The 27,211-nt window shown below is 34.9% G+C and overlaps 3 protein-coding genes across 9 annotated transcripts in view; 2 read left to right on the top strand and 1 right to left on the bottom strand.

Annotated features, from left to right (window-relative positions):
- The window catches only part of tomm20b (translocase of outer mitochondrial membrane 20b), a 575,852-nt gene that overhangs the window by 397,647 nt on the left and 150,994 nt on the right, over nt 1–27,211 (top strand). The gene's annotated exons all lie outside the window — the stretch shown is intronic.
- Nucleotides 1–27,211, bottom strand: part of strn (striatin, calmodulin binding protein) — a 104,990-nt gene that overhangs the window by 44,788 nt on the left and 32,991 nt on the right. For 2 of the 6 annotated variants that reach the window (XM_087272861.1, XM_087272863.1), the window contains exons 1-2: nt 23,724–23,814; nt 21,459–21,526 (exon numbers count right to left, since the gene is read on the bottom strand). In XM_087272861.1, the coding sequence (XP_087128987.1) occupies nt 21,459–21,512 (54 nt within the window). In that variant the 5' untranslated portion in view covers nt 21,513–21,526; nt 23,724–23,814. 6 annotated transcript variants of the gene reach the window in all.
- Nucleotides 14,808–18,417, top strand: map1lc3c (microtubule-associated protein 1 light chain 3 gamma). 2 transcript variants are annotated; one of them, XM_087271918.1, is made up of 4 exons: nt 14,808–14,900; nt 14,988–15,052; nt 15,133–15,239; nt 17,850–18,153. In XM_087271918.1, exons 1-4 carry the CDS (start codon nt 14,840–14,842, stop codon nt 18,013–18,015), a joined length of 399 nt encoding a protein of 132 aa, XP_087128044.1. In that variant the 5' UTR covers nt 14,808–14,839; the 3' UTR covers nt 18,016–18,153.

Below are 27,211 nucleotides of genomic sequence, written 5' to 3'. Positions count from 1 at the left end.
CATCGCTCTCTGGTCCAGCCTGGCATTCCTGTTTCCCAGCTGAGGGCACGACGCAGGCATCAGCAGTATGAGTCACCAACATCAGCTCAGAAAACTCGCAACAGCGCTTCACTTCTGTCCTGTTTGCCAGAATCAGAGCTGCCTACACACTCAGGCCTGTGCCGCGTCACCATCGCACACTCCATTCCTGATGCTAATGGCCTTTAATTTCACGCCGCTGCGGCTCGTACTTCAGGTAGCAGGAGTGTGCATGCAAACGCAGAGAGAATTATACTTCTTTCAATTGATTGTCAAGGTGCCGGAGGGCGATTTCCACATATGACGGCCTCTCCTACACGCCGTCGCCCACACAGAGCTATGAAAGGCATGCTGGTTACGAAAGAAATGAAACATCAGTCAGGATCTCCTCAGATAGAGGCTGCCTTCTAGGCATGTCGAATACCTGCACGCTAGCGCTGCACGATTCTGGAAAAATACGACTTTTATTTTACGATATGAACAGAATTTCAGCAGATGACTCCAATAGTTAGATAGAATATTTCATTTCAGGTTGAATAACACTGTAGTCGTGTTGTAGGTGAGTACACATGCATAAAGTATATATACAAGCATGGATAAATACAGCCAAGAGAATAAAAGTGAAAAACAGTGCTTTACCCTGGTTTTCTGGGAAGTCTAGCAGTATTATTCAGCTTCCCCTATAGCACATGTGATCGGACAAGGCATGGGGCGGTATAAGATTCTGACGGTATTGTGAATACTGCTCTAATATATATTCCTTTTCAAATGTCAGGGTAAAAAAATAAAACCTTTTTCCCCTTTTGAACAGAGTATATTTTATTTTGAGAAACATTCAAAATATTTTGGAGCATTAAACATGTCAGGCTAAATGAATTATTGACTTCTTGGGTCTTCATTCGTTTAAACTTAATTTAAAATGGCATCTTTTCTACTGGAGATATTGTTTTCCTTAAAAAAAAAAAAAAAAACGTAAATAAAAATAAAAAAATCGTACACATACCTTAGGAATGGTATTACAGAAAATTTTGACTGCTTTAAAACCTTGACTTTTCCAAACTGCGGTAAACCTTGAAAACGGTTATTGCCCCATGCCTAGTTTGAACTGTGGGGAAAACCAGAGCACGCCAAGGAAACCCACACCAACACGGGAAGAACATGGAAACTCCACACAGAAACACCAACTGATCAAACCGGGGCTCGAATCAGCGACATTCTTGCTGTGAGGCAATCGTGCTACCCACTGCCATGCCCTGTGCATAATTATTTATACAATAAAGACTTCAGTTCAGAGTGCTAATTTTTATTTGATTGTTAAATATCTGTCTTTGAATATACTGTTTGACTCCACAGGAAAGGCAAGGCAAGGCAAGGCAAGGCAAGTTTATTTATATAGCACATTTCAAACACGATGGCAATTCAAAGTGCTTTACATAAACAAGAATAAAAGAAACAAGTAAAATAAAAATAAAAACAAATAATAAAAATGCGTAAAAACAAAACAAAACATAAAAACAGGTAAAATGTGATATAAAAGAATGAAGAAGAAGAGAAAAACATGATAGTGCAATCTGTCGGACGCAGCACAGTGCTCATTCAGTAAAGGCACAGCTAAACAGATGTGTGTTCAGTCTTGATTTGAATGTGCCTAATGTTGGAGCACATCTGATCATTTCTGGAAGCTGATTCCAGCAGTGAGGGGCATAGTGGCTAAAAGCCGATTCACCCTGCTTTGACTGAACTCTTGGAACTTCTAGTTTATATGATCCTAAAGATCTGAGTGATCTGTTAGGTTTGTATTCAGTGAGCATATCTGTGATGTATTTAGGTCCTAGGCCATTTAGTGATTTATAGACCAGTAATAATACTTTAAAATCTATTCTGAATGTAACTGGCAGCCAGTGTAAAGACCTGAGGACAGGTGTGATGTGCTCTGATTTTCTGGTTTTGGTTAGAATTCTGGCTGCAGCGTTCTGGATGAGCTGCAACTGTCTGACTGTCTTTTTAGGAAGGCCAGTGAGGAGTCCATTACAGTAATCCACCCTGCTGCTGATAAAAGCATCAACAAGTTTCTCTAAATCTTCACTAGAAACAAAGCATCTGATTCTTGCTGTTTTTGAGATGATAGTATGCTGATTTACTGACTGCTTTGACATGACTGTTAAAACTCAGATCTGACTCCAGAGTAACACCAAGATTCTAGACCTTATTTTTTGTCGTTTGACCTTTAGTGCCAAGGTACGCATTTACCTTGAGAACCTCATCTCTGTTCCCAAACGCAATGACTATAAACGGTTTCATTCCAATGCCTTAAATTAAACTTTTAGCAGATGCATTGCCTACAAAATCCTCACAATCAATCTTCAATTATGAATGCTTTTCAAATGGAGTTATTCATGCCATCTAGTACAATTGTATTCATATTGCAGTATTTACAGCAAAAAAAGACAAAATATCGCAATCAATGCTGTAAAAACATTCATAAATAAGCAGTTTTCCTTATTTTGTGATTAAGAAAAAATACTTTTGCCAATTTATTTGTGCTTTTGAGTAACTGCAGCACATTTTCTGTTATTTTACAGACTTATTTCTCTTGATATTATTTATTATACATTACATCATTGTTTTAAACTACCAATTTGTCAATAAAAGTCACTTTATTAAACTGCAGAGTTGAATTTTTAACATCAAAAGTCAACAAAGCAGAGATCAGCATCCCATAATGCAATTCACCACAATATACAAAACCTGTTAATTAACAACAGTGTAGATTCAAGTCATTCCATGCATCGTTCCCCTGCATATTTCTTCTATTCTTCAATCTCAACATGGCAATCCAGCATTCATTTTCCCAAGTACTCATTTGCCAACTGAAATGCCAGTCACAGATTGTCCTTCACTCAACATGCACAATAAAACACACACAGTCCGACTGTACGGACGTCCGAGCAAACGACCCATAAATGCCACAGACTTTCCAACAGCATTCATTAATCAATCGCTGCCCTTCAGGTCTGAATATCTCATCTCAATCTCACCGAGGAGCACGTCAAGGACTTACAGGTAGTAAAGCACGACTCTGCGCAAAATAAAGTGCACGTTAACCCTTTCAGACAATGAGTGCAGTGGCTCAGTGGTTAGCACAGCAAGAAGGTCTCTGGTTCAAGCCCCAGCTAGGCCAGCTGGCGTTTCTGTGTGTGTGGAGTTTGAATGTTCTCCCCGTGTTAGCGTGGGTTTCCTCCGGGTGCTCCGGTTTCCCCCTACAGTCCAAAAACATGCGGTATAGGGAAATTGAATAAGTGTGTATGGGTGTTTCCCATTAGTGGGTTGCGGCTAGAAGGGCATACACTGTGTAAAACATATGCTGAAATAGTGGGTGGTTCATTTAGCTGTGGTGACCCCTGATAAATAAAGGGACTAAGCTGAAGTTAACTGAATGAATAAATGAATGAATGAATGAATGGAGGTCTGAGAGAGTTAAAATGCAATAAGACAACAGATTTTTCAGAACGATCAACACTAGATAGTCAACACAGATAGTCATTTGACACAGAAAGGAGTGTCAGGCGTGTAAAGACTTCGTCATAGGTGTGAGGAGGACACGGTGTCTCGAAACATTACTCCAGCAGAGTATACTGTGTTACAGGGCTGAACAATATACTGTTTGGGCATCAATATCACAATGTGCAATGGTCACATGATTAGATTATTTACTAAAGACTAACAGACAAAAGATATTATTAAACAGAATTAATTTTTGTTGTTGTTTTACATTTGATTGTTTAATTTCTGTATTTGAATACTGTTAGAGGCCCCCGAAGACCCAAAAAGCAAGGTTTGTTTATTTAGTTTTGACTGTAGTTTTTCATTGTTTATGCAGAAGCACTTCACAGAAAAAAATCTAAATCAGGGGGGCCCAAACTTTTCATATGAAGGACCAAAAACCAGATATCACTGGGAGCCATGGGCCGAAGGCATTTATACCAAACTACGAAATGCTGGGTTCCACACAGCTCCTTCATGTTGTCCCAACACAAATCGATTACGTCAACTACATTGTTTTTACTTAAATAGTTAGATTTAACATAAAACAATTAAGTTGTACTGAAACAAATCTTAATAATTGTGTTGGTTCAACTCATATTAAATAAGTAGCTTGAACAAGCAGCAACCTTATTTTTTTTTTTTTAGTTTATAATAAAGTTGGCATGGGTAATTTCGAATACATTTCGAATATGGGTAATGCTGAATACACAGGGCAAGCAGAATCTGCCTTTGACTTGATTTGCTCAACAAAGTCTCTGGATTGTCGGGTTGCACTATTCATATAGACTAATACCACTCAAGTTCACCATTTAATTACACCATTTAATTACAGATAGCTTTTAACAATAACAATAAAGCAAACAAACAGAGCGTTACATTTGAATGGAAAATCTGGAAACCATCCTCATCATTCTTCCTCTCTTCTCAGATGTGATGGTGGGCCAAATCAAAGGTTATCATGGGCCAACTTTGGCTCGCAGCCCCTAGTTTGGCCATGTCTGATCTAATGAATGAAATCTGTCCAAATAGTGAAATTATATTCACATCACAATTAGGCCACAATAATCAATAAAATATGGACTTATCGCACAACACATGGACATGAGCTCAATCATTCTTAATAAGGATGTTCAGATCAGGATCTTTGTAGCTGGAGTTCTGATTCCTTGTCATTGTGATCAGCCGATAGCAAGTCCCGAATCTGATGCTTCAAGCTTTACATAACTTTGCCATTGCGTAAGCACATTTTACCTCTATGTATGATATCTTGCCTAAGCTACGAGAATAAATTAGGAATGTTGTACACATGTGATGGTCAGAAGCAGCTTTACCAAAACAATAATAGATAAAAAGACAGAAAAATGTGCTACAGAAATGACTGACAATGCAGTTTGGAAACATTGCTCATGTGTTGTAGCGCTGTGGATGTATAACCTGGGTTGTAAACTCAAACAAATCGATCAAACCGATCAAATCATAAAATGTGATTATCGGTCGATATTGTTCTTCGGCAGATCGATCGGAGCATTCCTAATTTTAGGTGATGCAAGATACATCACTCATTAATAAAAGCAATTCTAGCAACGTTTCAGCTGACTGTGCAACATGTCTATCTCTATTAGAGCTGTGAGTATGATTAAAAACACTATATTTACTTCAGTATATTTTCATAAGTGTGTCTGATGACTGAAAATAGATCTGCTGATATCAGCCTCTGTTACTTTTTTACCTTGTTAACATTTCTTATTAATTGTTGAGGATATTTGTTTTCACATTCTGACCTCAATGCCTCATTAGTAAATTGTTAAAATGAACATAATTAAATTAAATATTCTTAAGAATAAAATACGATGTGTTGATTGTGTTCTTTAGAGGAGTGTACTTGCATTGTGTTGATATTATATTGCCATTCTGGCTTAATATAATGAGGAGCATAAAATGAGAATAATATTGTTTATCGTGGCGAGGCAGTGGCGCAGTAGGTAGTGCAGTCGCCTCACAGCAAGAAGGTCGCTGGTTCGAACCTCGGCTCAGTTGGCATTTCTGTGTGGTGTTTGCATGTTCTCCCTGCGTTCGCGTGGGTTTCCTCCGGGTGCTCCGGTTTCCCCCACAGTCCAAACACATGCGGTACAGGTGAATTGGGTAGGCTAAATTGTCCCTAGTGTATGAGTGTGTGTGTGAATGTGTTTGTGGATGTTTCCCAGAGATGGGTTGCAGCTGGAAGGGCATTCGCTGCGTAAAAACTTGCTGGATAAGTTGGCGGTTCATTCTGCTGTGGCGACCGCGGATTAATAAGGGGGACTAAGCCGACAAGAAAATGAATGAATGAATGTATTGTTTATCGCAACATATTTTGGTGAAATGTGTATCGTACAAAAAAAAAAATAAATAAATGGATATCATGACAAAACTAATGTTAGATTTTTCCAATATCATGGTGCCCTAGTGTGTTACATCATGAGAAACAAATCAAAGAAACAAACGAGAAACACAAACATGACAGAGGAAACAAACCATAAATACCAGAAACCACATCTGTGTGTGTGTGTGTGTGTGTGTGTGTGTGTTATTGCTAGTGATAAAATTAGAGATGAAGCTTGATTTGAGGGCGATGGTGATTTTTATTTTTCTATTTTTAAAGCAGGCAGACTAAACGTGTTGGGTGATTCATGCTTAAATGCTTTTTTCTGATTTTGTATTTCTCTTAATGATGTTTATAACAATTTGATCTCATTGTAGTGATTAATGAGTAACTTTTTTGTTATTTATTAGCTTTATTAGGTACAGCTGACTAGTGCCAGGTTGGACCCCTTTTGCCTTCAGAACTGCCTTAATCCTTCATGTCAGAGATTCAGCAAACCACTGGAAATATTCCTCAGAGATTTTGCTCCATGTTGTCATGATAGCATCACACAGTTGCTGCAGATTTGTCGGCTGCACATCCATGATGCCAATCTCCCGTTCCACCACATCCCAAAGCTGCTCTATTGGATTGAGCTCTGGTGACTGTGGAGGCCATTTGAGTACAGTGAACTCATCATCATGTTCAAGAAACCAGTCTGAGATTGAGCTTTATGACATGCTGCGTTATCCTGCTGGAAGTAGCCATCAGAAGATGGAGACACTGTGCTCATAAAGGGATGGACATGGTCAGCAGCAATACTCAGGTAGGCTGTGGCGTTGATGCTCAATTGGTACTAACGGACCCAAAGAAAATCTCCCCCACACCATTACACCACCACCAGCCTGAACCGCTGATACAAGGCAGGATGATCCATGCTTTCATGTTGTTGAGGCCAAATTGTGAGCCGAGCATCTGAATGTGTCAGCAGAAATGGAGACTCATCAGAGCAGCAACGTTTCTCCAATCTTCTATTGTCCAGTTTTGGTGAGTCTGTGTGAATTGTAGCCTCAGTTTCCTGTTCTTAGCTGACAGGAGCGGCACCCGGTGTGCTCTTCTGCTGCTGTAGCCCATCCGCCTCAAGGTTGGACGTGTTGTGTGTTCAGAGATGCTCTTCTGCAGAGCTCGGTTGTAACGAGTGCTTATTTGAGTCACTGTTGCCTTTCTATCAGCTGGAACCAGTCTGGCCATTCTCCTCTGACCTCATCAACAAGGCATTGGCGCCCACAGAACTGCCGCTCACTGGACATTTCCACTGTTTATCCATCAGACATGTGCTGCTGCCATCTATTGCAGTACATGAGGCGGCGCCTCTCATAATGGAGGATCAAAAACACATCAATGATGCAATTCTATAAAACACGTGCTGTTATTATAATAACTTTTTGATGCATTTTTCCTCTTCATTTACAGATATCCTGATATATTGTGGATGGTTTTCTTGAGGTATATAGGGTATATGCAGAGCTAGTGTGTTTCCCATACGAATAAACTTCCAGTTTTTTCCATTTTATACGGTTCCTTTTACAGCATCGATGTTGTAATGTAATTAAAATACAATCAGTTAAACAGACTTTAACATTTGTTTAGTTGCTCAAGTGTAAAGCCAGACAAAATCGCCTTAGTCAGAATCGGCAGGCTAGCACAGAAGCTCCATTGAATATACTGGGGTAAAATAAATGTTCATATAATAAAGACATGGCGGGGAAAATGTAATGTAATGCAGCGCTTCTTGAACAATCTGAGACCCACTTTATATCGCATGTCACTCAGCCAGTGGAGATAGCTGATTGTAAAACAGAGAAAACAGAGCTTAAACGCGCCGATTTTGCAATGGTACACAGTTCACCGCAAATGCTTAACGCAGGTTACTGACAAATTAAAAGTCCTTTAGCATACTTTTGCATGTACCCTATTGCAGGTATCATGATCTATCCATCATTACTGGGAGCAAAATATCATGATAATGTCATATCGTATCGTACTGTACCTGAATATCTGCCTACTCATTACACTTTTATTTTTGCTCTATCTTTATATTCTTGCCATTTCTTTGACTCAAGATTATTCCAATCAATATAAATGAATGATTTCACTCCAAAAACAGCTATTCAAGTCATCTGCTGATATTGTGTTCATATAGCAATATACAGTATATCACAGAGAAAAAACAATCACAATGTCAGACCTTTCTCATATCAGACACCCCTAAACATTATTTTACACATAAAATTTACATACTGTTTTAATTTTAAGCATAAAATTAAAAAAAACCCTAGCATGACATTACTAGTAATCTGCAAAAATCTGACAAATAATCACAAATACCTTTGTATATGCGTTATATAGTAGGATATTTCATTTGTATATCAGCATTCATTCATTTACTTTTCGTCTTAGTCCCTTTATTAATCAGGGGTCACCACAGCGGAATGAACCACCAACTACTCCAGCATATGTTTTACACAGCGGATGCACTTCCAGCTGTAACCCAGTACTAGGAAACACCAATACACTCTTGCATTCACACTCATACACTGGCCAATTTAGCTTATCCAATCCCCTATAGCGCATGTGTTTGGACTGTGGGGGAAACCGGAGCACCCGGAGGAAACCAACGCCAACACGGGGAGAACATGCAAACTCCACACAGAAGCACCAACTGACCCAGCCGGGACTCAAGACAGTGATCATCTAGCTGTGAGGTGATAGTTCTACCCACTGCACCACCGTGACGCATTTTTAAAAAGCATAAACCAGAGGTGTCAAACTCAATTCCTGGAGGGCCGAAGCCCTGCACAGTTTAGTTCCAACCCTGCTCCAACACACTTACCTGTAGGTTTCAAACAAGCCTGAAGGACTCAATTAGTTTGATCAGGTGTGTTTAATTAGGGTTGGAACTAAACTGTGCAGAGCTGCAGCCCTGAGTTTGACACCTGTGGCATAAACGAATGTGGTGAAAGTAGGGAAACTGCAATCAAAAAATTAATTAAAGAAATAAAGTAAAGTGCAAAGAACATGATTAATTCTAAAGCCAAGAGGTCGACTAGAAAACCTTCACATTGAGATAGATAGATTGTGTTACACTGTTCTGGGTAATGTGTTTACGAACTAGAACAGTCAAACACGATGCTTGTCACCATATTTATTCAAAAATATATTAAAAATGTGCATAAATAATCTTCACAATATAGGTTTGTATGTACATAATATATGTCTTCTCACTGCAAACCGACGTTTTCTTATCATTTTATTTAAATGTTTATGTATAGTCATGATCACACTTGTGTGTAGAGCGAGTAGTTTGTTCGTTTTCTGCCATACACAACTGAATCAGTCGAGGTAAAGTTGGCTTTATATTTTGCACATGCTCATTTATGAACAAAGTGACGACATGTGTCGCGCTCTCTATATTGTGCACCGCTACTTTGAATACCGGCTCTGAAATGGCTTGTAAGCATGACAACAAAACAACATCAGCACTATTTAACTGACCGTAAACGATGCTGTACTTTGATCATCACTGGCTGATAATGTGATTTGACTATTTATAGTTTACAAAGAATACTTTCTGAAATTACATTAAGGAGAACGACTGAATGTGCGGATTTAAAACTGAATATACACAATAATCTGAAACTCTAAAATAATTGCAAAAAAATGTATGCACACACACACACACACACACACACACACATTAGTGCTGTCGAAAGACTGATCACATACAAGCTAAAAGTTTGTATTTACATTATATTTGTGTACTGTCTATATTTATAAATATGTATAAACACACACACACACACACACACACACACACACAGTACATAAGACACAAAAATAAGCAAAAAGGCGTACATTTTCATATATTTGTTTTATATAAATACTTATAGATATAAAAATAAGTAAATATTGTATGCAATATAGTCATGCATAAATTTATATAAACAAAAATATACATAGTACGCACAAATATATTTCAAAATATGGGACTTTTATTTTGGATGCGATTAATTGTTTGACAACACACACACACACACACACACACACACACACACACACACACATCTATCATTATATAGGCTATGTGCTGGGCGAAGACTAATCGCATCCAAAATAAAAGTTCATTTTGACATAAAATGTGTGTGTTTATAAAAACAAACGCATGAATATATTCATATATTTGAGAAGAAATATATATTTCGAGAGAAAATATCTATTTATATAATGCAAATTGTATATAAACTAAAGTTTCTGTATAACAATATTCATATTTAAAGAGAGCACTGTATCCTCTGGTGTGTGATGAAGTGTATTGAATTACAGTTACAGTATGCAGGAGACAAACTCAAGTTTTCTGCTGTAACGTCAGCATGACAGAGAGAGAGAGAGAGAGAGAGAGAGAGAGAGAGAGAGAGAGAGAGAAAACAACAACCCGCAAATGTCTGACTGTGAGTTTCGGCAGAGCGCGCCCACAGACCCCCGGTCAAATAACGGTTTTAACGGCTCGTTACCTGCAGTTCTGCGCGTTCCACCTCCCACTGCGCGCGCTCCAGCTCGAACCGGGCCCACTCGTGCTGCAGAAAGTGCAGGATCCCCGGGATACTGTAGTGCGCGCGGGCCGCCTCTCCACCGCCGTCGCCCGGCTGAGGCGCTTTCGCTCCGCCGGGGAGAACCGAATTGTTGTTGTTGTTAAAGAACACACCGGGGCCCGCCTGCTCGTCCATGGCTAGGCCGGGATTCGGTGTCTGCTGGACCGCACGGACTCTGGGTTCGATGCTCTGGATCCGCGTCGCTGCTCGAAGGGAAACGGGCGGCTGCGGCTCCGCTCACTGCTGTCACTTCATGACGTTTCCGCTAGCGCTGCTCGAATCAGCAGTGAATCGTCCATGTGAGCCGACTCAGTGAACTGATTCCGTCGAGCCGATTAGTGAGCCGATTGAGTTACTTTTAAAAGTTGTAGTTTAAAGGAGCATGTTTGTCATCAGCAAAATATGAATTGTCATCATTTACTTTAGATTAAATCACTTAGATGAAACTTTAATATGTATATATATATATATATATATATATATATATATATATATATATATATATATATAGATAGATAGATAGATAGATAGATAGATAGATAGATAGATAGATAGATAGATAGATAGATGGATATACGTACGTACGTACGTACATACATACATACATACATACATATATATATATATATATATATATATATATATATATATATATATACATATATAATATATATTTGCATGTGTGTGTGTGTGTTATGCATCAATAAAATTTAAGTTGCATCTACAAATTTTACTTCATGTATTTAATTCATTTAGAATTTTACATTTACATAAGATATAATACTTTAGATGACACTTTAGTGCAGGGGTCATGAACCTTTTTTAGCAAAGAGCCATTTCTGATTTTTGCAAATGCATTTTTAGAGAGCCATTGGGGATATATTAGCATCACATGTCGGGCAATGTCGAGTTTTTTTCTTTTGGCCAGCAGCACTCATGAATGTTGTTTGAATTTACGTGCGCAAGCGGGTACCATAGAAATGTAAGTTGCATAACCTTTACTGATTCAAGTAAAGTTAATCCACAGCGCTGCACATGCACATTGAAATATCATTTTATTTTTATTCTTCTTCATTTAGCTGTAAATATATAAAATAAAAAGGAAATTTTAATTGTATTTTCAATTGGAAACTGATTTTTAGTGACAGTTTTAATTTTTTGTTGAAGGGAGCCGCATATTTTTGGTCAAAGAGCCACATGTGGGTCCCGAGCCATAGCTTGCCCACCCCTGCTTTACAGCATAAAAGAGAACCAAATTAAGCTGAATAGGGTTTTTACTTTAATTTTTAATATATTGACAGGGTATTTTTGTGTTGTTCATCAATAAAATATAAATTGTATTTATATATTTTAGTTTTATATTCATTATAAATTAGAATTACGTTGGATTTAATCATTTAGACGACACTTATCAAATAATGCGAATAATAAAGCAATCGAACAGAATATAGTTTTTAGATTTTTAATATATGTATGCATATATTTTGTGATATACATTAATAAAATTCACTCATTCATTCATTCTCTTTTCGGCTTAGTCCCTTTATTAATCAGGGGTCACCACAGAGGAATGAACCGCTAACTTAATCAGTACATGTTTTATGCCCTTCTAGCTGCAACCCATCACTGGGAAACATCCAAACTCATTCACTACAGTCAAGTTTAGCATATTCACCTGTACCACAAGTGTTTGGACTGTGGGGGAAAAGAGACGACATCGCAACCCACTGCATCACCCCACACTTCAATAAAATATTACCTACAATCATTTATTAACCTTTGTTTTTATTTTGATTAGACTTGAGTATTTATTTTAATTAGACTTTATTTTAATTAGACTTTTACATTTAAATGTAATCATTTGGACGACACTTTTATCTAATAATGAGAATAATAAAAGTAATAAAGCATCAAAAACCTGTATAAATATTTTGGGTTTATAGTAAAAAGGTCAGATTATGCCATTTTTATAAATATGTATGCAGTAATCAGTGTTGTTGGTATAGTTTTATTTTATATATATATATATATATATATATATATATATATATATATATATATATATATATATATATATATATATATATATATATAAAGATAGTTAGGGATAAAACAGAGCAGAAAATGAGTGTTGATAATAGTAATGTTGACAAAAAAGGTTAATCTAATCATTATTATTGAGAATTCTCCTTTGCTGATTCCTAAAAATCAACAAAACGTATATATATATATTTATATTTTCACTTAGCAATGTTAATTTAGTACTGAATCAAGTTATTTTTTTAATTTTAAACATTTGTAGATATATTTGTATAAAAGTTTAACATCAAGATAACATACAAACTAATGTAATGTTGTTCACAAAACACATCTATTACAAAAAAAACCCAATCGTGTATAAAATAACTCAACACAAAAATAAACAAAGCTTTATCAAACATATCGTGCAAGTCAAACGCGCTCATAACTTTAAAGAGTCGAATGTGTTTAAACAAAACGTTCAGTTGAACCGATTCACTGACATGATTCGCACTACGCTGGTTTCCGCTCATTTCACGCCCACAAGCAGGTCAACAGATCGCAGCCAGCACGAAGCGCTCTGATTAGACAGAACAAACAACTCGTTCGGTGAACAGCCAATCAGAGACGAACGCGCTGGGCATGCTGGGACTTGTAGTCCAAATACGTTTTACTCATTATTCTGCAAAACGTTCTTACACAGAGTCATTGTTCAGTGTTGAAATAGCTGTACACACTCGCAGTCTCACAAAAACTCACATTAGTTAACTAAAAACACAACACACAAACTTTAAACACACACTTGTGTTTTTAACAAACTACTATAAGTAATGTGAAAAGCATCAACTTGACATAAAATGCATGTTTTAACATTACATAACAGAGCAGACTCAAGCAGATGCTTGTAATATTTTCACAGAGGATTCATTTAAGTACTCATGTCATGCTCGAACTGTTATACAACAATACAATACCATCCTCTGTTTTAAATACGCACGCATCCATTTCTGAGACTCGTGAACAACACAAAGATCCATTCACAGCCTTATTTACCTGCAACATTTTAGGAATGTGTATCGGCATACTGATTATTATACTCGGCACACTTATTATACTCTTATTATTATACTGAAACACTCTAAATGCTTTAACATTTACAAAATAACTCTGGGAGGATTAGGGCTCCTTTGTTAACATGTTAATGAAATGTTTACTGTTATTATTATTCATTTTAACTTCATTTAAATGTTTTAATTCAATATTTACAAAATAATTCTGGGAGGAATAAGACTATCTATCTATCTATCTATCTATCTATCTATCTATCTATCTATCTATCTATCTATCTATCTATCTATCTATCTATCTATCTATCTATCTATCTATCTATCTATCTATCTATCTCTGTCTGTCTGTCTGTCTAAAAATAACTTACACATTAAAAACTTTATTATGCTGCATAAGTAACTTTAACACAACCTCCTTTGTTGAAATTTTAACATGAATAAAATGTTTAGTGTTATTATTATTATTTATTTTAACTTCATTTAAATATTTTAATTCACTTAATTCCTCTGCTTATTAACTTAAACTTTAAGACTAACAAAGAATAAACTCTGTAACATGCATGTCAGCATCTTAATAACGCAATAGCTCTTCTTATTATACTTATACACTCTAAAATATGCTGGATTGTATGGTTATAATGTTTAAGAAATAATATATGGAGAAATAAGTCTGTAAAATAACATTATAAACTTTATAAATAACATGTGCTGCAGTTTAATACATGGTATCTGTGGCTTAATATACAACACCGACCCAGATAATATCTCACTTTAAACTAATAAACATGTTTATAAAAGTCACTTTTTCCAACTTTTCAATGTATAAAGTTATTGGAAAAAGATTAAGATCACATAATGCAATTTAAAAGCATTAAATAAACTAAAAATAAAACATAAAACATGAATAATTAAGTAAATAAACTGCTAATTTACCGACAGACATTTTTTACAGTGTGGGTTTAATAAAACCAGTATCTTTTTACAGTATACTTATCACAAATAACATTTAGTGAACACAGAGGACTAAAACTGTTAAAAATAAAAATAAATTAAATACAAATAATAATAAAATAAAACAAATGAATATCGCGCGATCTCCGCGGAGCGCATGCGCAGTGACGTCACCGCCGGCGCAGTATTTAATTAGTGTTAGTGCGCTCGGAGAGCAATTAGTGCGCAGGTCAGAGGTGCAGCTCAACATGCCTCCGTTTGAGAAAACTCCACATCCCAAACCCTTCAAACAGAGGAAGAGCTTAGGTGTGCGTCTTTATATCACATATTCGACCTTTTGTGTGTGTGTTTGTGCTGTCAAACTCAACAGTTGTTTGTTTTTTGGTGTTATTGGTGATCGATCAGCAACGAGGAAACAAGAGGTGGCGGGAATACGGACTAAGTTTCCGACTAAAATCCCGGTAAGTAGTGTGTGTTAGTGATTATGTGTGTTCGTCGATCAGTGTGTGTGTGTTTAAGTGAAATATGCTCTTTATTTGAGGTAATAATCGAGCGATATCAGAGAGAGAAGTTTTTGCCGCCTCTGGATAAAACCAAGTTCCTCGTGCCTCAGGAGCTCACCATGACCCAGTTCGTCACCATCATCAGGTGAGCAAAACTCTATAATATACGCCTGTTTTATTCTAGAAATGTGTGTAACAATATAAAGAATGCATTAAACGAATAGCCTGCAACCATTTTACACAATTTAAATATTGCTTTTTATTTTATTTTCTCTCTTTCCTGCTTATTCAATAAAAAAATCCGTTTGCCTGCACTGTAATGCCATTGTTACCTTTAAAAAGTGAGTAAACCCATTGCCTTAAAAGCAACAAAGTGATTTTACTTAAAGCTGGAAAACCCATTGACTTTTGTCTATACTCAGTTCGTCTACTTTAAAAAGTGTAAACTCGTTGCCTCATCATTTTTAAATTGACTAATTACTTTTTACAGTGTGAAATTCTATCTATCTATCTATCTATCTATCTATCTATCTATCTATCTATCTATCTATCTAATTTTTAAAAGCACATTCCTGAATAGTGAATTAATTGTTCTGTTTCACAAGTCAAACCTTGACTTCTCATTATGCACATAGTTTGTTTACTTTATTATAATAATAATAATAAGGCAATGAGTTAACATCTATATGTATTGTTTTTAAACTTAACTAATCACTTTTTTATAGTGTGAAAGATCATGCATTTGAAGCAAAAGCAAATTTATTAATCTAGGTAAATTAATAAAATTCACTATTTTCATATAAGAAGTCTTAAGTGTTTTTTTTTTTATTTTTTTTTTTTAAGAAATCTGTTTGTGAAAAATTCTCAGCAAGTATAAGAGAATTCCTGCAGTGCATTCCTGTAATTGTGTTTAAAGAGACAGAGACATGCAGTGGTCAGCATATACGAGTAGAGTACGCCCTCTTTCAAAAATGTCTGTTTTTATAAAACGGATTGTTTGGATGTAGAAAACTTGTGGTTTATTTAAACATAAATTTCATTTATCAGTTTTATTCATTAGAATAAGATTTTGCCCACCGACCACCTTTAGGAATGCAAAGATGATGCATTTAGATTCAAACCAGTTGGAAAAACAATTACAACCTACAAATTTCAATGTTATGTTTTATTTTTTTCCGGTTTATTAAACCTTTTAAAAAAACTAAATTTGTGTGTTAGCTTTTAGATCTTTTTTTTGTTAGATTAGTTTTAGTTTTGACTTCAGTACTGATTTAATCTAATGCAAATGCACTAATTTATTATAATTTTATTATTATATTAAAACATCTTGTAAAATTATAATTTAGGATATCTGTGTGGGTTGTACTCATGCATGCTGAACAATGTGTGTCTATCAGTTTAAACTATACCAATGGAAAAAAAGTTAAAGTTAATGCGCAGAAATTTGATGTAATCGTAAACGCGCCTAATGATGAAGAGGCATTGACCAATGTATTATATTTGAAGTGAAAGTTTTGAGGTGATTTTCTTAATATATTAGATATTTAAAATATTTTAAGTGATATAATTGACTACATTTTTAGAGAGAATTTAATGTTTTAGTATGTAAAGTGAAAGTATTTGCTAACTGAAATGTAGGCATTTAAAGTATGCTGGATGCTGAAAAACATGCAGAATGAGTAACCTTTTATTTACCATTTGTTCATTTTTAAATTGGTTGTAATTGACTTAATTCCTCTGTTTATTAACTGAGACTAACAAAGAATAAATTCTGTAACCTGCATTTCAGTATTTTTATAATGCAATCATTACTGGAGCATGTTCATACAAAACTAGTTGTAATTTGTCATTTAGAAATTATATAAATTCACTCTAAAGATTATTTTTAAATGAATATAATAAAATGAAATGATTCTGAAGTCCATAAATATAAACCATGCATATAATGCTAAGACTAACAAATAATAAATTCTACAAAGCGCATTTCAAGAATGCAACAATTATTAATGCGTATTTTTGTTTGCAATTTTAATATTTGTATACAATTTTTTTTTTTTTTTTTTAATGTTGAGTATAAATGATTAAACATTAAATTATTTGATTAATTTATTTTTATAGACCTCAATTATTTCATGTTAAGACTAACAAATAAATTTTGTAACATGCATTTCTGCACTTTTAATAATGCAACAATTATATGCAGATTTATATTTCTTAGGATAGTTGGGTTAAATATTTAATACAGAAATTATAATAAATATTCTGTAAAATGCATTTATCCGCATATTTTTTTTATGTAATTGTTTGTCATTTATTATTTCCATAAACTTAAATATTTTAAAGGGTAAACCTGAAAATAATTCTTGAAGTGTATAAATATAAACCAAGCATAAAATGTAATGTTAAGACTAACAAATTCTTTAACATATTTTTGCATTTTAATAATTGTATATAAATCTATATTTTTTTTAATGCAACCAAATAATAATGATCTGTAAAATGCATTTATCTGCATACTTTTGTTGATGTAATTGTTTTTGTCATTTTAACATTTTGTATAAACTTTTTAACCTTTTTTAAATGATTAAACATGAAATAATTCAGAGGTCTATAAATCTAGTCTGTGTATAAAATAATGTCCTGTGGGAGTGTTTGAGCTGGTCTGGATCTGCTGTCAGCTGATCGTCACCTGTGTGGGTTTAAGCCGTTTCTCACGCTGGGCTTTTTTCCCTCACGTCTGCTTTGGTTTTGTCAGGAATCGGATGACGCTGATGCCCAATCAGGCCTTTTACCTGCTCATCAATAACTCTGGCATCGCCAGCATGTCTATGACCATGGCGCAGCTTTATAAAGACCACAAAGATGAAGACGGGTTTCTCTACATGACCTACGCCTCGCAGGAGATGTTCGGACACAGGTGACGCGTCCAGGACATTTACTGAACAGAACTGATGCATTATTTAAGTCTTTGTATATAGTGTTATCCTTTTAGCTACTGTGTGTGTTTTAATGGTTTTCTAAGTAATAAACTGTCTTTAATTGGCGTATCGGCCACCAGAGGGAGACGTCTGTTCATTCTGATTCAGGAAATAAATGTTCTCGCTCGTTTAGGAATAATAAAAGCCTAAATCATGTGCATATAAAAAAAAATAAAGGTTGATCATGTTTGGTGCATCGTTTTGGGTTCATGTTTGGATTATGCAGCTCAAATATATGGGGGATTTTTAGCATTGTCTGTATATTTTGTCTCCTGAATAAACTTGTTTATTAAAAAAGCTTTAATGAAACTGTTTTGAATAAAAGGTCTTAAGGTTTTCCTAAAATATAATGTTTGCATGTGTAATAACTAGGCCCACACGGAATCTGTGCGCGCAGAATTCTGCAGATTTTTAGTCCATCATTAATTCTTTATTTACTTGAGTAAATCTAAATTTCTTTAGTTTTTTAATCAATTACAGTAATATTGACTAATATGAAAATGCTCATCTGATTTATGTACAATGCAATGCAGTTTGTAAAGTCATTTTCTGTCTTTTAGTAAAGATTATATGAGAGACTTGCTTTGTTTACCAAATAAAGTGACTCTAATGTTTAAATTGCAAATTTAATTAAAGTTAAAGGTGTTTATTTCACTAATTAAGGTTTTAGTTATGATACTCCCAAAATAATTATGCAGAAATCTGCAGATTTTTAACAAAATCCTCAGCAGAAATAGCAAAAAAAAAAAACGTCTGCAGATTCCGTCTGGGCCAGGGCTGGAGTGGGACTCCTTTTCAGCCCTGGAGTTTAAAGCCTTAGACTGGCCCATCTCAGTTCACGACTGACTATTAAAATAAGGTCATTGCTAGTTCAGTTTCTAATGACACCGTCACGTCTTTTTTCAATAAAACAGCTGCTTTAGAACTTAAAATTTTCAACAACCATAACAGTATTATATGTCTTATCAATAAAAAATGAAAAAATAATAATTTTTCAGATGAGGTTCAAACACGGGTCAGCCGTGTCATAATTTAACGTGCTGACCACTGAACTACACTGAACTGTTACTCTAATGTGGCTGGAATGAAAAAAAAAATATTGCACTATGACCTGCAAGACTTTTATTGACGGTTTAATTTTTTTCTCTCCTTTTTAGATTTGTGATCAAGTTATGTCAGATTTATTAATGTAGTGAATCATCTGATTTTTATTGAGCTGGTGTAATATTAATCAAGTATTCGAATTCTTACATTCACTAAGGTATGCTATGATGATAGTTACATCATTATTAATCTGCAGGTTGTATTTTGTTTACAGGGCTGCGAGAAACTAAATAAAAAGAGTGAGGCGATGGTCAAATAAAAAAATAAATGAAAAAGTGCAACTGCTGAGAGTGCAAGCAGATAGGGACACCGGCCCTCGCGGCCAAAAAATGGACTGGCCCACCGGGGATTCTCCCAGTTCTCTCCATTAGCCAATCCGGGCCTGCGTCTGGCCCTGGTAATAACCCACATTCTCTACTGAAACTCTCACCTGAAATCATCTATTGTAAGCTGTTTGGACAGAACTGTGTGTAGGTACAGTGTGTCCACAGTCATGTTAGGGTGATAAACACTATGGCTTTTGTTTTTCAGTATGCGTTCGTCAGCCTTCTCGTGTAACGTCATCAATTACTGCCAAAGTTCAGTTCCAATACTCAAGACCGCAAGTACAGAGGATGCATGAAAGTTCCCGCATGTGTTGACATTAATGATGTGTCGATGCAGACTCGAGCACTGATCTCACTCTAAAAGTCCCAGAAGTCATTGTGACTTGCGGAGGTGGGGGTGGGGGAGTGCAGCATTTTATCTAGATCTATTATTAAAGATAGAGATATCACTTATTTACCTCAGGAGTTTCCCTAAATGAAGCGGTGAAGATAAACCTTTGCATGAACATCTTAATAAAGGCATAAACACATTAAAGGTGTTTATTTGCTGAAATTCCTAATATAATCTTTTATTTGTATTGTGCAATGTGTGTCAAACACAATTCCATTCATTTTCATCATATTGTTTTAGAATTGACTGAAATATGACAGTCATTAATCTTCTACTGGTGTTTGCTAAATATTTTGCACAAATGAATGGGAAAAGACTAATAACGCCTCAATACCTTTTGTGCATTTCCCACCACAGGAAGTGACATCATTAGCACTGTTGCCAACTAATTTTCAGAGGAAATTGCTGTTGAAATGCATTCTGGGATCTTGATCTTTCTTTCAATAATTTTAACCTTGTAAAGATGTATCCAGTGACTTATTGATGTGTGTAATAGGTGTCTGGGTCTGTGTTGTATATTACTCTACAAACACCTTATAATAAAATGCAGCTCATTTTACACACTTATTTTAGACTTTATATATTATTTCTTAAACATTAAACAATTTGAATCAGTTTGTTATGGAATGACACTGACGTTGTTGCATGAAGTTTGGTTTTGTAGTTTGGGCCCCATAAAAGATGTTTGGAATATTTATTTAATGCATTTTTTGCTCATTATCAATGCATTGTCACTTTGAGTGTAAGCAGCGCTGCAGAAACAGAACCGCTGCTGAAATGACTGACGTGTGTGTGTGTGTGTGTGTGTGTGTGTGTGTGTGTGTGTGTGTGTGTGTGTGTGTGTGTGTGTGTGTGTGTGTGTGTGTGTGTGTGTGTGTGAACAGTTTGGAGATTGTGTTGCCACATAAATGTTAATAATTGCAAGATTTCCTGCTGGCTGCTTTTCTGAAAAAAGATTGCTAGAGTATGAAGAGTTGCTACTGTAAGTCTATACTGTCATAAATATCTGTAAATGAGCAGTTTTCTGTACTTTGTGATTCATATTTTTATTTTTCCCTGTTTATTTCTGCTATGGGAGCTTGATCTTTCATGCAACAATGTTAACCTTGTAAAGTTGTATAGTCTGTACGTATGTGTCTGCAGTGCTGTATTGTCTGGGTTGGTGTAGTATATTACACTACAGAAACCTTGTATTAAACTGCAGCACATTTACTGTTATTTTACACACTCTATATTATTTCTTTTACATTATATTGTTATTTTAAACTACTAAAATGTTAGTAAAAGTCACTTTATTAAACTGTAACATTGAATTTTCATCATCAAAAGTGGATAGAGCAGAGATCAACATCCCATAATGCAATTGACAATCGCAGATGAACACTAAACTCTTGTGCATCACAAAATTTACAGTGAAGATTTCACAGCTTTCAGGTCAATGCTTTATTATATAACGTGTATCTGTTGAATGAAACCTTTAAATGAAGTTTTATGGAATCATTTGAGACATTAATGGTGTTTTTATTGTGAAATATATATAATGTTCATACAAACTGAAGTGTTACCAGTGTTGAGATGCCGGCATCAGTCTGCAGGTGTCGCTGTGGTGCTGTAAACATCTCTGCTGTTTGTCCTGTGGATATAATGGAAAGATTTAACTCTGATTAATTGACTTCACACAAGCATTGACACTCAGGTCAGTCTGATTCTGCTAATGAGGATTATTGAGCTGCTCGGTGGACTCTTGCGGATGCCTGCAGGAGATGGAGATTATTGTGATTATTATGATGCTCTGATTACAGAGGAACTCCTCAGGCTGATTTCCTGATGAAGATTACATCTGAGCAACACATTACACCATGAAGAGGCTTTCCTGCTTAAAGCAGACGACTTTCTGTAGAGATTTATCAATAAGCTTTAATGGCTCATTTCTAATCACTGATTTATTTTCTCTTTGTCATGATGACAGCACATAATATTAGACTAGATATTCTTCAAGACACTAGTGTTCAGCTTAAAGTGACATGTAAAGGCTTCACTAGGGTAATTAGGGTAAAGTTAGGGTAATTAGGCAAGTCATTGTATAACAGTGGTTTGTTCTGGAGACAATCCAACACTAATATTGCTGAAGAGGTGAATAATATTGAGCTTAACATGACTTTAACACTATAAAAACTGCTTTTATTCTAGCCGAAATAAAACAAATAAGACTTTCTCCAGAAGAACAAATATTAGAAGAAATACTGTGAAAAATTCCTGAATCTGTTCCACATCAATCATTCATTTTCTTTTCGGCTTAGTCCCTTCTGGGGTTGCCACAGTGGAATGAACCGCCAACTTATCCAGCATTTGTTTTTATCCAGCGGAAACCCTTCCAGCTGCAACCCATCACTGGGAAACATCCATACATACTCATTCACATACACAATGGACAATTTAGCTTACCTAATTCACCCAACGTAGCCAGGAGAGGGGGGTGGGGGGTGTAGAATTTGTCCCATACATGAGCTCCTTTGACCTATTTTGACTGCTATACCATACTAAACTGTGAAAACAACCCAAAGATAAAGGCTTTGAAACTAAGCGGAATCCTCGGTTGACTGTCGCTTCGGTGTGGATTCAGATAATCAGTTTTGGCCGATGCACACAATTCTTTATCTACATTTCAACAGCAAGAAATCTGATGCAAGTGAAGTCGTCTTTCACTCCTGACCAACTCGACTGTTGTTAAATAGAGAAAACATTTTACAAGAAACTTTTATTCTTAATCTTGGACCTTTTTCAAACAAAAAATTACCAAATGAAAAGGTGTGAAGTACCAAAAGTGGCTCATATCAAAATTATTAATTTGGCTATTGTCCTTATCCACGAATAATTCTACATTAGTATCATTCATTCATTCATTCATTTCCGGCCTAGTCTTTTCATTAATCAGGGGTCGCCACAGCGGAATGAACCGCCAACTTATCCAGCATATACTTTTACGCAGCGGATGCCATTCCAGCTGCAACCTATCACTGGGAAACACCCATACACACTCAATCACACTCATACACTACAGCCAGTGTAGTTGATCAGTTCCTCTATAGTGCATGTGTTTGGACTGTGGGGGAAACCGGAGCACCCAGAGAAAACCCACACCAACACGGGGAGAACATGCAAACTCCACACAGAAACACCAACTGACCCAGCCGAGGCTCAAACCAGTGACCTTCTTGCTGTGAGGCGATTGTGCTACCCACTGTGCCACCACGTCGCCCATGTTTTTTTTTTTAAATATAAAAGTATACAATTGTTTTGTATTCAAAATAACTATATATAAATATTATTCATTCATTCATTTTCTTGTCGGCTTAGTCCCTTTATTAATCTGGGGTCGCCACAGCGGAATGAACCACAAACTTATCCAGCAAGTTTTTACGCAGTAAAATATATGTAATTAAATGTTTTAGAATGAAATGAAATGAAATGAATTTAAAATGACTATAATATTACCACACACATTAGGCTACACTAGCAAATATATTGAGCGTTCTGGCTGTACAGTTAATACTGGAGCAGAAAACAAAGCAGAAATCCCCAGTGTGTTGGAGGCAAAGCAGCAGGTTTACTGATACACAAAAACACCTGCTGACAACCGTCTGTCACACACACACACACGCACGCACGCACGCACGCACGCACGCACACCTGTCGTTAAATATCTGTGATCATAACTTCACAAACATAGCTTTACAGAATTTAATGTGTTATTTACATAACAATAATGACCTGCAGAAACACTGTACAAGCAAACAAATAAACAAACACGGAAGACATTCATTACTTACAAAATCCGTTTCTCCTGAGTGTGTGTGAATCCTTCAGTCGGCCTGCAGGGGTCATTGTCGCTCCAGCCGAACAAACTCTCTCTCTCTCTCTCGCTCTCTCTCACTGTGACCGGATAATAAAGTCATGTTTCGGTCCAGCAGTGTGTGTGTTGTCGCTGTAATGCACATTATGATTTCCAGTGTGTGTTTGTGCGAAGTGTGGACGGAAAAATCATCGTTCAAAACACTGACGTGATTCAAATCTGCGCGCCAACTGAAAGCGGAAGTTGATTCTGGCGCCAATCCGCATTATAAAAGCAGCACCTTTATTATATCGGTAATATTATTACATCTGATAATATTTGAATGCCGGTTCACTGACGCATTTATAGCTGGAATTGTATATTGTTTACATATATTACACGTCGAGTGTGTTTTTGGAGCAAAATTCGCCTCAAAATAACACTCAGAATGTCAATGTTTTCTAAAAGTTATGATTATTAACGTTGTTATTAATTTATAGTTAATAAAACACTTGGTAAGATTCAGAATGTCATATCTGCACATTTTCTGCATATTTTCTGAACTATTACAGGTGGACGTTCATGTATTTATTGTATTATTGCTCGTTTCAGTGGAATTTTAGTAGAATAATCAAAGTAAACATTCTCTTATTGCTTATTTAACCAAATAATTGTTTAATCGATTGCATTTTTATTGAACATTCATAAAAAGTATTTAAGTTAATAGGAATATAAGCAAGACGTTCTTACTTAGAACATTCTTCTAAGGTTCTTATTTGGTTATTCTGGCAACCAAATAAAAACATTGTTGAAGCTTTCTCTGAGGGAAAGTTTTTTATTTTGTTAACCATAAACAAACCTTCCCAGAACATCGCAGGGATTTTTTTGTGTAACAACTTAAAGAAAACATTCAGGGAACATTCTTTTAACCTTATTTACAGTACATTAAGACAACATTCCGGCTTAACTAACAGAGAATGTTCTTCTGGGAAACAAAAATTGTATTTAATATTATGGAAGCAGCTCTGAGTGTAAAGCTGAACTGTATTTATGAAGACGTCTCCACCTTTAAGTGTGGTTTGTTACTGACTCCACTGGGCCGAGAGGTCACCGTATGACCTTTGACCTGCTTTACTGAGATCATGTGAATGAGAGTGAAGCAGCAATAAAGGATGAAATGAAGTCATGGGGAAGAAGATGAGGTCAGACGGCAGATCTAGGACACGCCGGAGATCCATCAGCACTGCAGACTCTCAGAGGAGTGAGGAGGTCAGAGAATTCAGGACCAGGACTGAACGCATCACTAATAGCTCTGGTTAGCACTGTGGCCTCACAGCTAGGTCGCTGGTTCGAGTTGGTGTTTCTGTGTGGAGTTTGCATGTTCTCCCTGTGTTGGCGTGGGTTTCCTCTAGGTGCTCCGGTTTCCCCCACAGTCCAAACACATGCACAAATTTTGATGAACTAAATTGGCCGTAGTGTATGAGTGTTTGTGAATGAGTGTGTATGGGTGTTTCCTAGTACAGGGTTACAGCTGGAAGAGTATCCGCTGTGTAAAACACGTGCTGGAATAGTTAGCGGTTCATTCCGCTAGTAGCAAAATAGGGACTATATGTCTAAGGAAAATGAATGAATATATGTATATATATATTTAAACATTTATTATTTTATTTATTTGTTATATTAATATATTATAATAATATTATTTCATTTATTATACAAAAAACTAAGATTACAGTAAAATAGTATATGCTAAAAAATAATTAAAATACATTTTTACAGCTATTATTATTATTATTATCATTATTATTATTATCATTATTATTATTATTATTATTGTCATTATTATTATTAATGTCATTATTATTATCATTATCATTATTATTATTATTATCATTATTATTATTATTATTGTAATTATTATTATCATTATTAATATCATTATTATTATCATTATCATTATTATTATTATTATCATTATTATTATTATTATTATTGTCATTATTATTATTAATATCATTATTATTATCATCATTATTATTATTATCCTTATTATCATTATTATTATCATTATTATCATTATTATTATCATTATTATCATTATTATTAATATCATTATTATTATTATCATCATTATTATTATTATTGCCATTATTATTATCATTATTATTAATGTCATTATTATTATTATTATCATTATTATTATTATTGTCATTATTATTATCATTATTATTATTAATGTCATTATTATTATTATTATTATCATTATCATTATCATTATTATTATCATTATTATTATTATTATTATTGTCATTATTATTATCATTATTATTATTAATATCATTATTATTATCATTATTATCATCATTATTATTATCATTATCATTATTATTATTATTGTCATTATTATTATCATTATTATTAATATCATTATTATTATTATTATTATTATTATTATTATTATTATTATTGTTGTCATTGGGTACACAATTTAATTTAATTTTTTTACTTTTTTTTTTTTTGAACCTGGTGTTTTAAGTTCATTAAGTCTCAAATAAATTAAGATTATTTATTTTAAAAATATATATAAATAATAATTTTATAATTGTTAAAAATATTTTATAATTGATAAATTATTTAACATCCCAAACAGCTAAATATTAACTAAAATGATCTCATTACTACTAAATAATAAAAATACACAAATAGTAATAATCAGTGTTGGGTACGTTACTTGAAAAAAGCAATTAATTACTGATACATCATTTAATCTGTATTTAAATGACATTTTAACTTTTTTTTTTGTCTGAAAAGTAACTTAAATACTCAACAAATAAATTTTAATTACTTAAATCCCCAAAACTCTCAATGCACAGAAAACACCAACTAAACTAAATTAAATTCAAATCAATTGATTTATACAGAATTGCTGATTTTATTTACAGTATTTAAGGCAAATACATTATAACTCATTTAATTAGCTAAGATTTAAAAGTAATCCCCTTTTCAGCTGAAAAGTAATCTAATTACAATAACGAGTTACTTTATACCTCTATACACCCGACACTGATGTTAATGAAATATCTCCCTTTAATGAACTGGATTTGTTTGTTTATGCACTCATTAATCCCTCACCATGTAAACAGTGATAATTAAGAGTCCAGATTAGACTTGTTGTGATCATTCTAGTGTTTGTGCCCTAATTCAGCGCAGGATTTCCTTCATTTCTCAGCGTTTGACACCTGATCTGCGCAGTCGAACACAAGCTCTTCTGTTGTTTTGAGGGTTTTGTGCTGTTTTTGGGAGTCTCTGCTCTCAGCCGTATCCATTTCCCGCTCCTCAACTGATGATGTCATCCGCATCCCATGAGGCCCTGCTTCTGTTTCAGCAGCGCTTCAATTATTTACAGTGTTTAATTGAATCAGGCGAAGCAGAGAGAGACTCCTGTGATGCTGCTGAAACCCAGTACAGCGGTGTCCACAGTCCACA

The sequence above is a fragment of the Danio rerio genome, chromosome 11 (genome assembly GCF_052040795.2).
Source record: "Danio rerio strain M-AB ecotype USA chromosome 11, GRCz13ab, whole genome shotgun sequence".
NCBI classification, from domain to species: Eukaryota; Metazoa; Chordata; class Actinopteri; order Cypriniformes; family Danionidae; genus Danio; species Danio rerio.
Note: the sequence above shows the minus strand (reverse complement) of the source record. Positions and strands in the feature narration are given on the sequence as shown.

Bases quoted from the DNA above. Each gene is read 5' to 3' on its own strand.
- map1lc3c (XM_087271918.1), top strand. From the start codon at position 14,840: ATGCCTCCGTTTGAGAAAACTCCACATCCCAAACCCTTCAAACAGAGG. The intron at 15,053-15,132 runs GTAAGTAGTGTG...TCTTTATTTGAG, and splicing joins AGTTTCCGACTAAAATCCCG to GTAATAATCGAGCGATATCA. The intron at 15,240-17,849 runs GTGAGCAAAACT...TGGTTTTGTCAG, and splicing joins CAGTTCGTCACCATCATCAG to GAATCGGATGACGCTGATGC.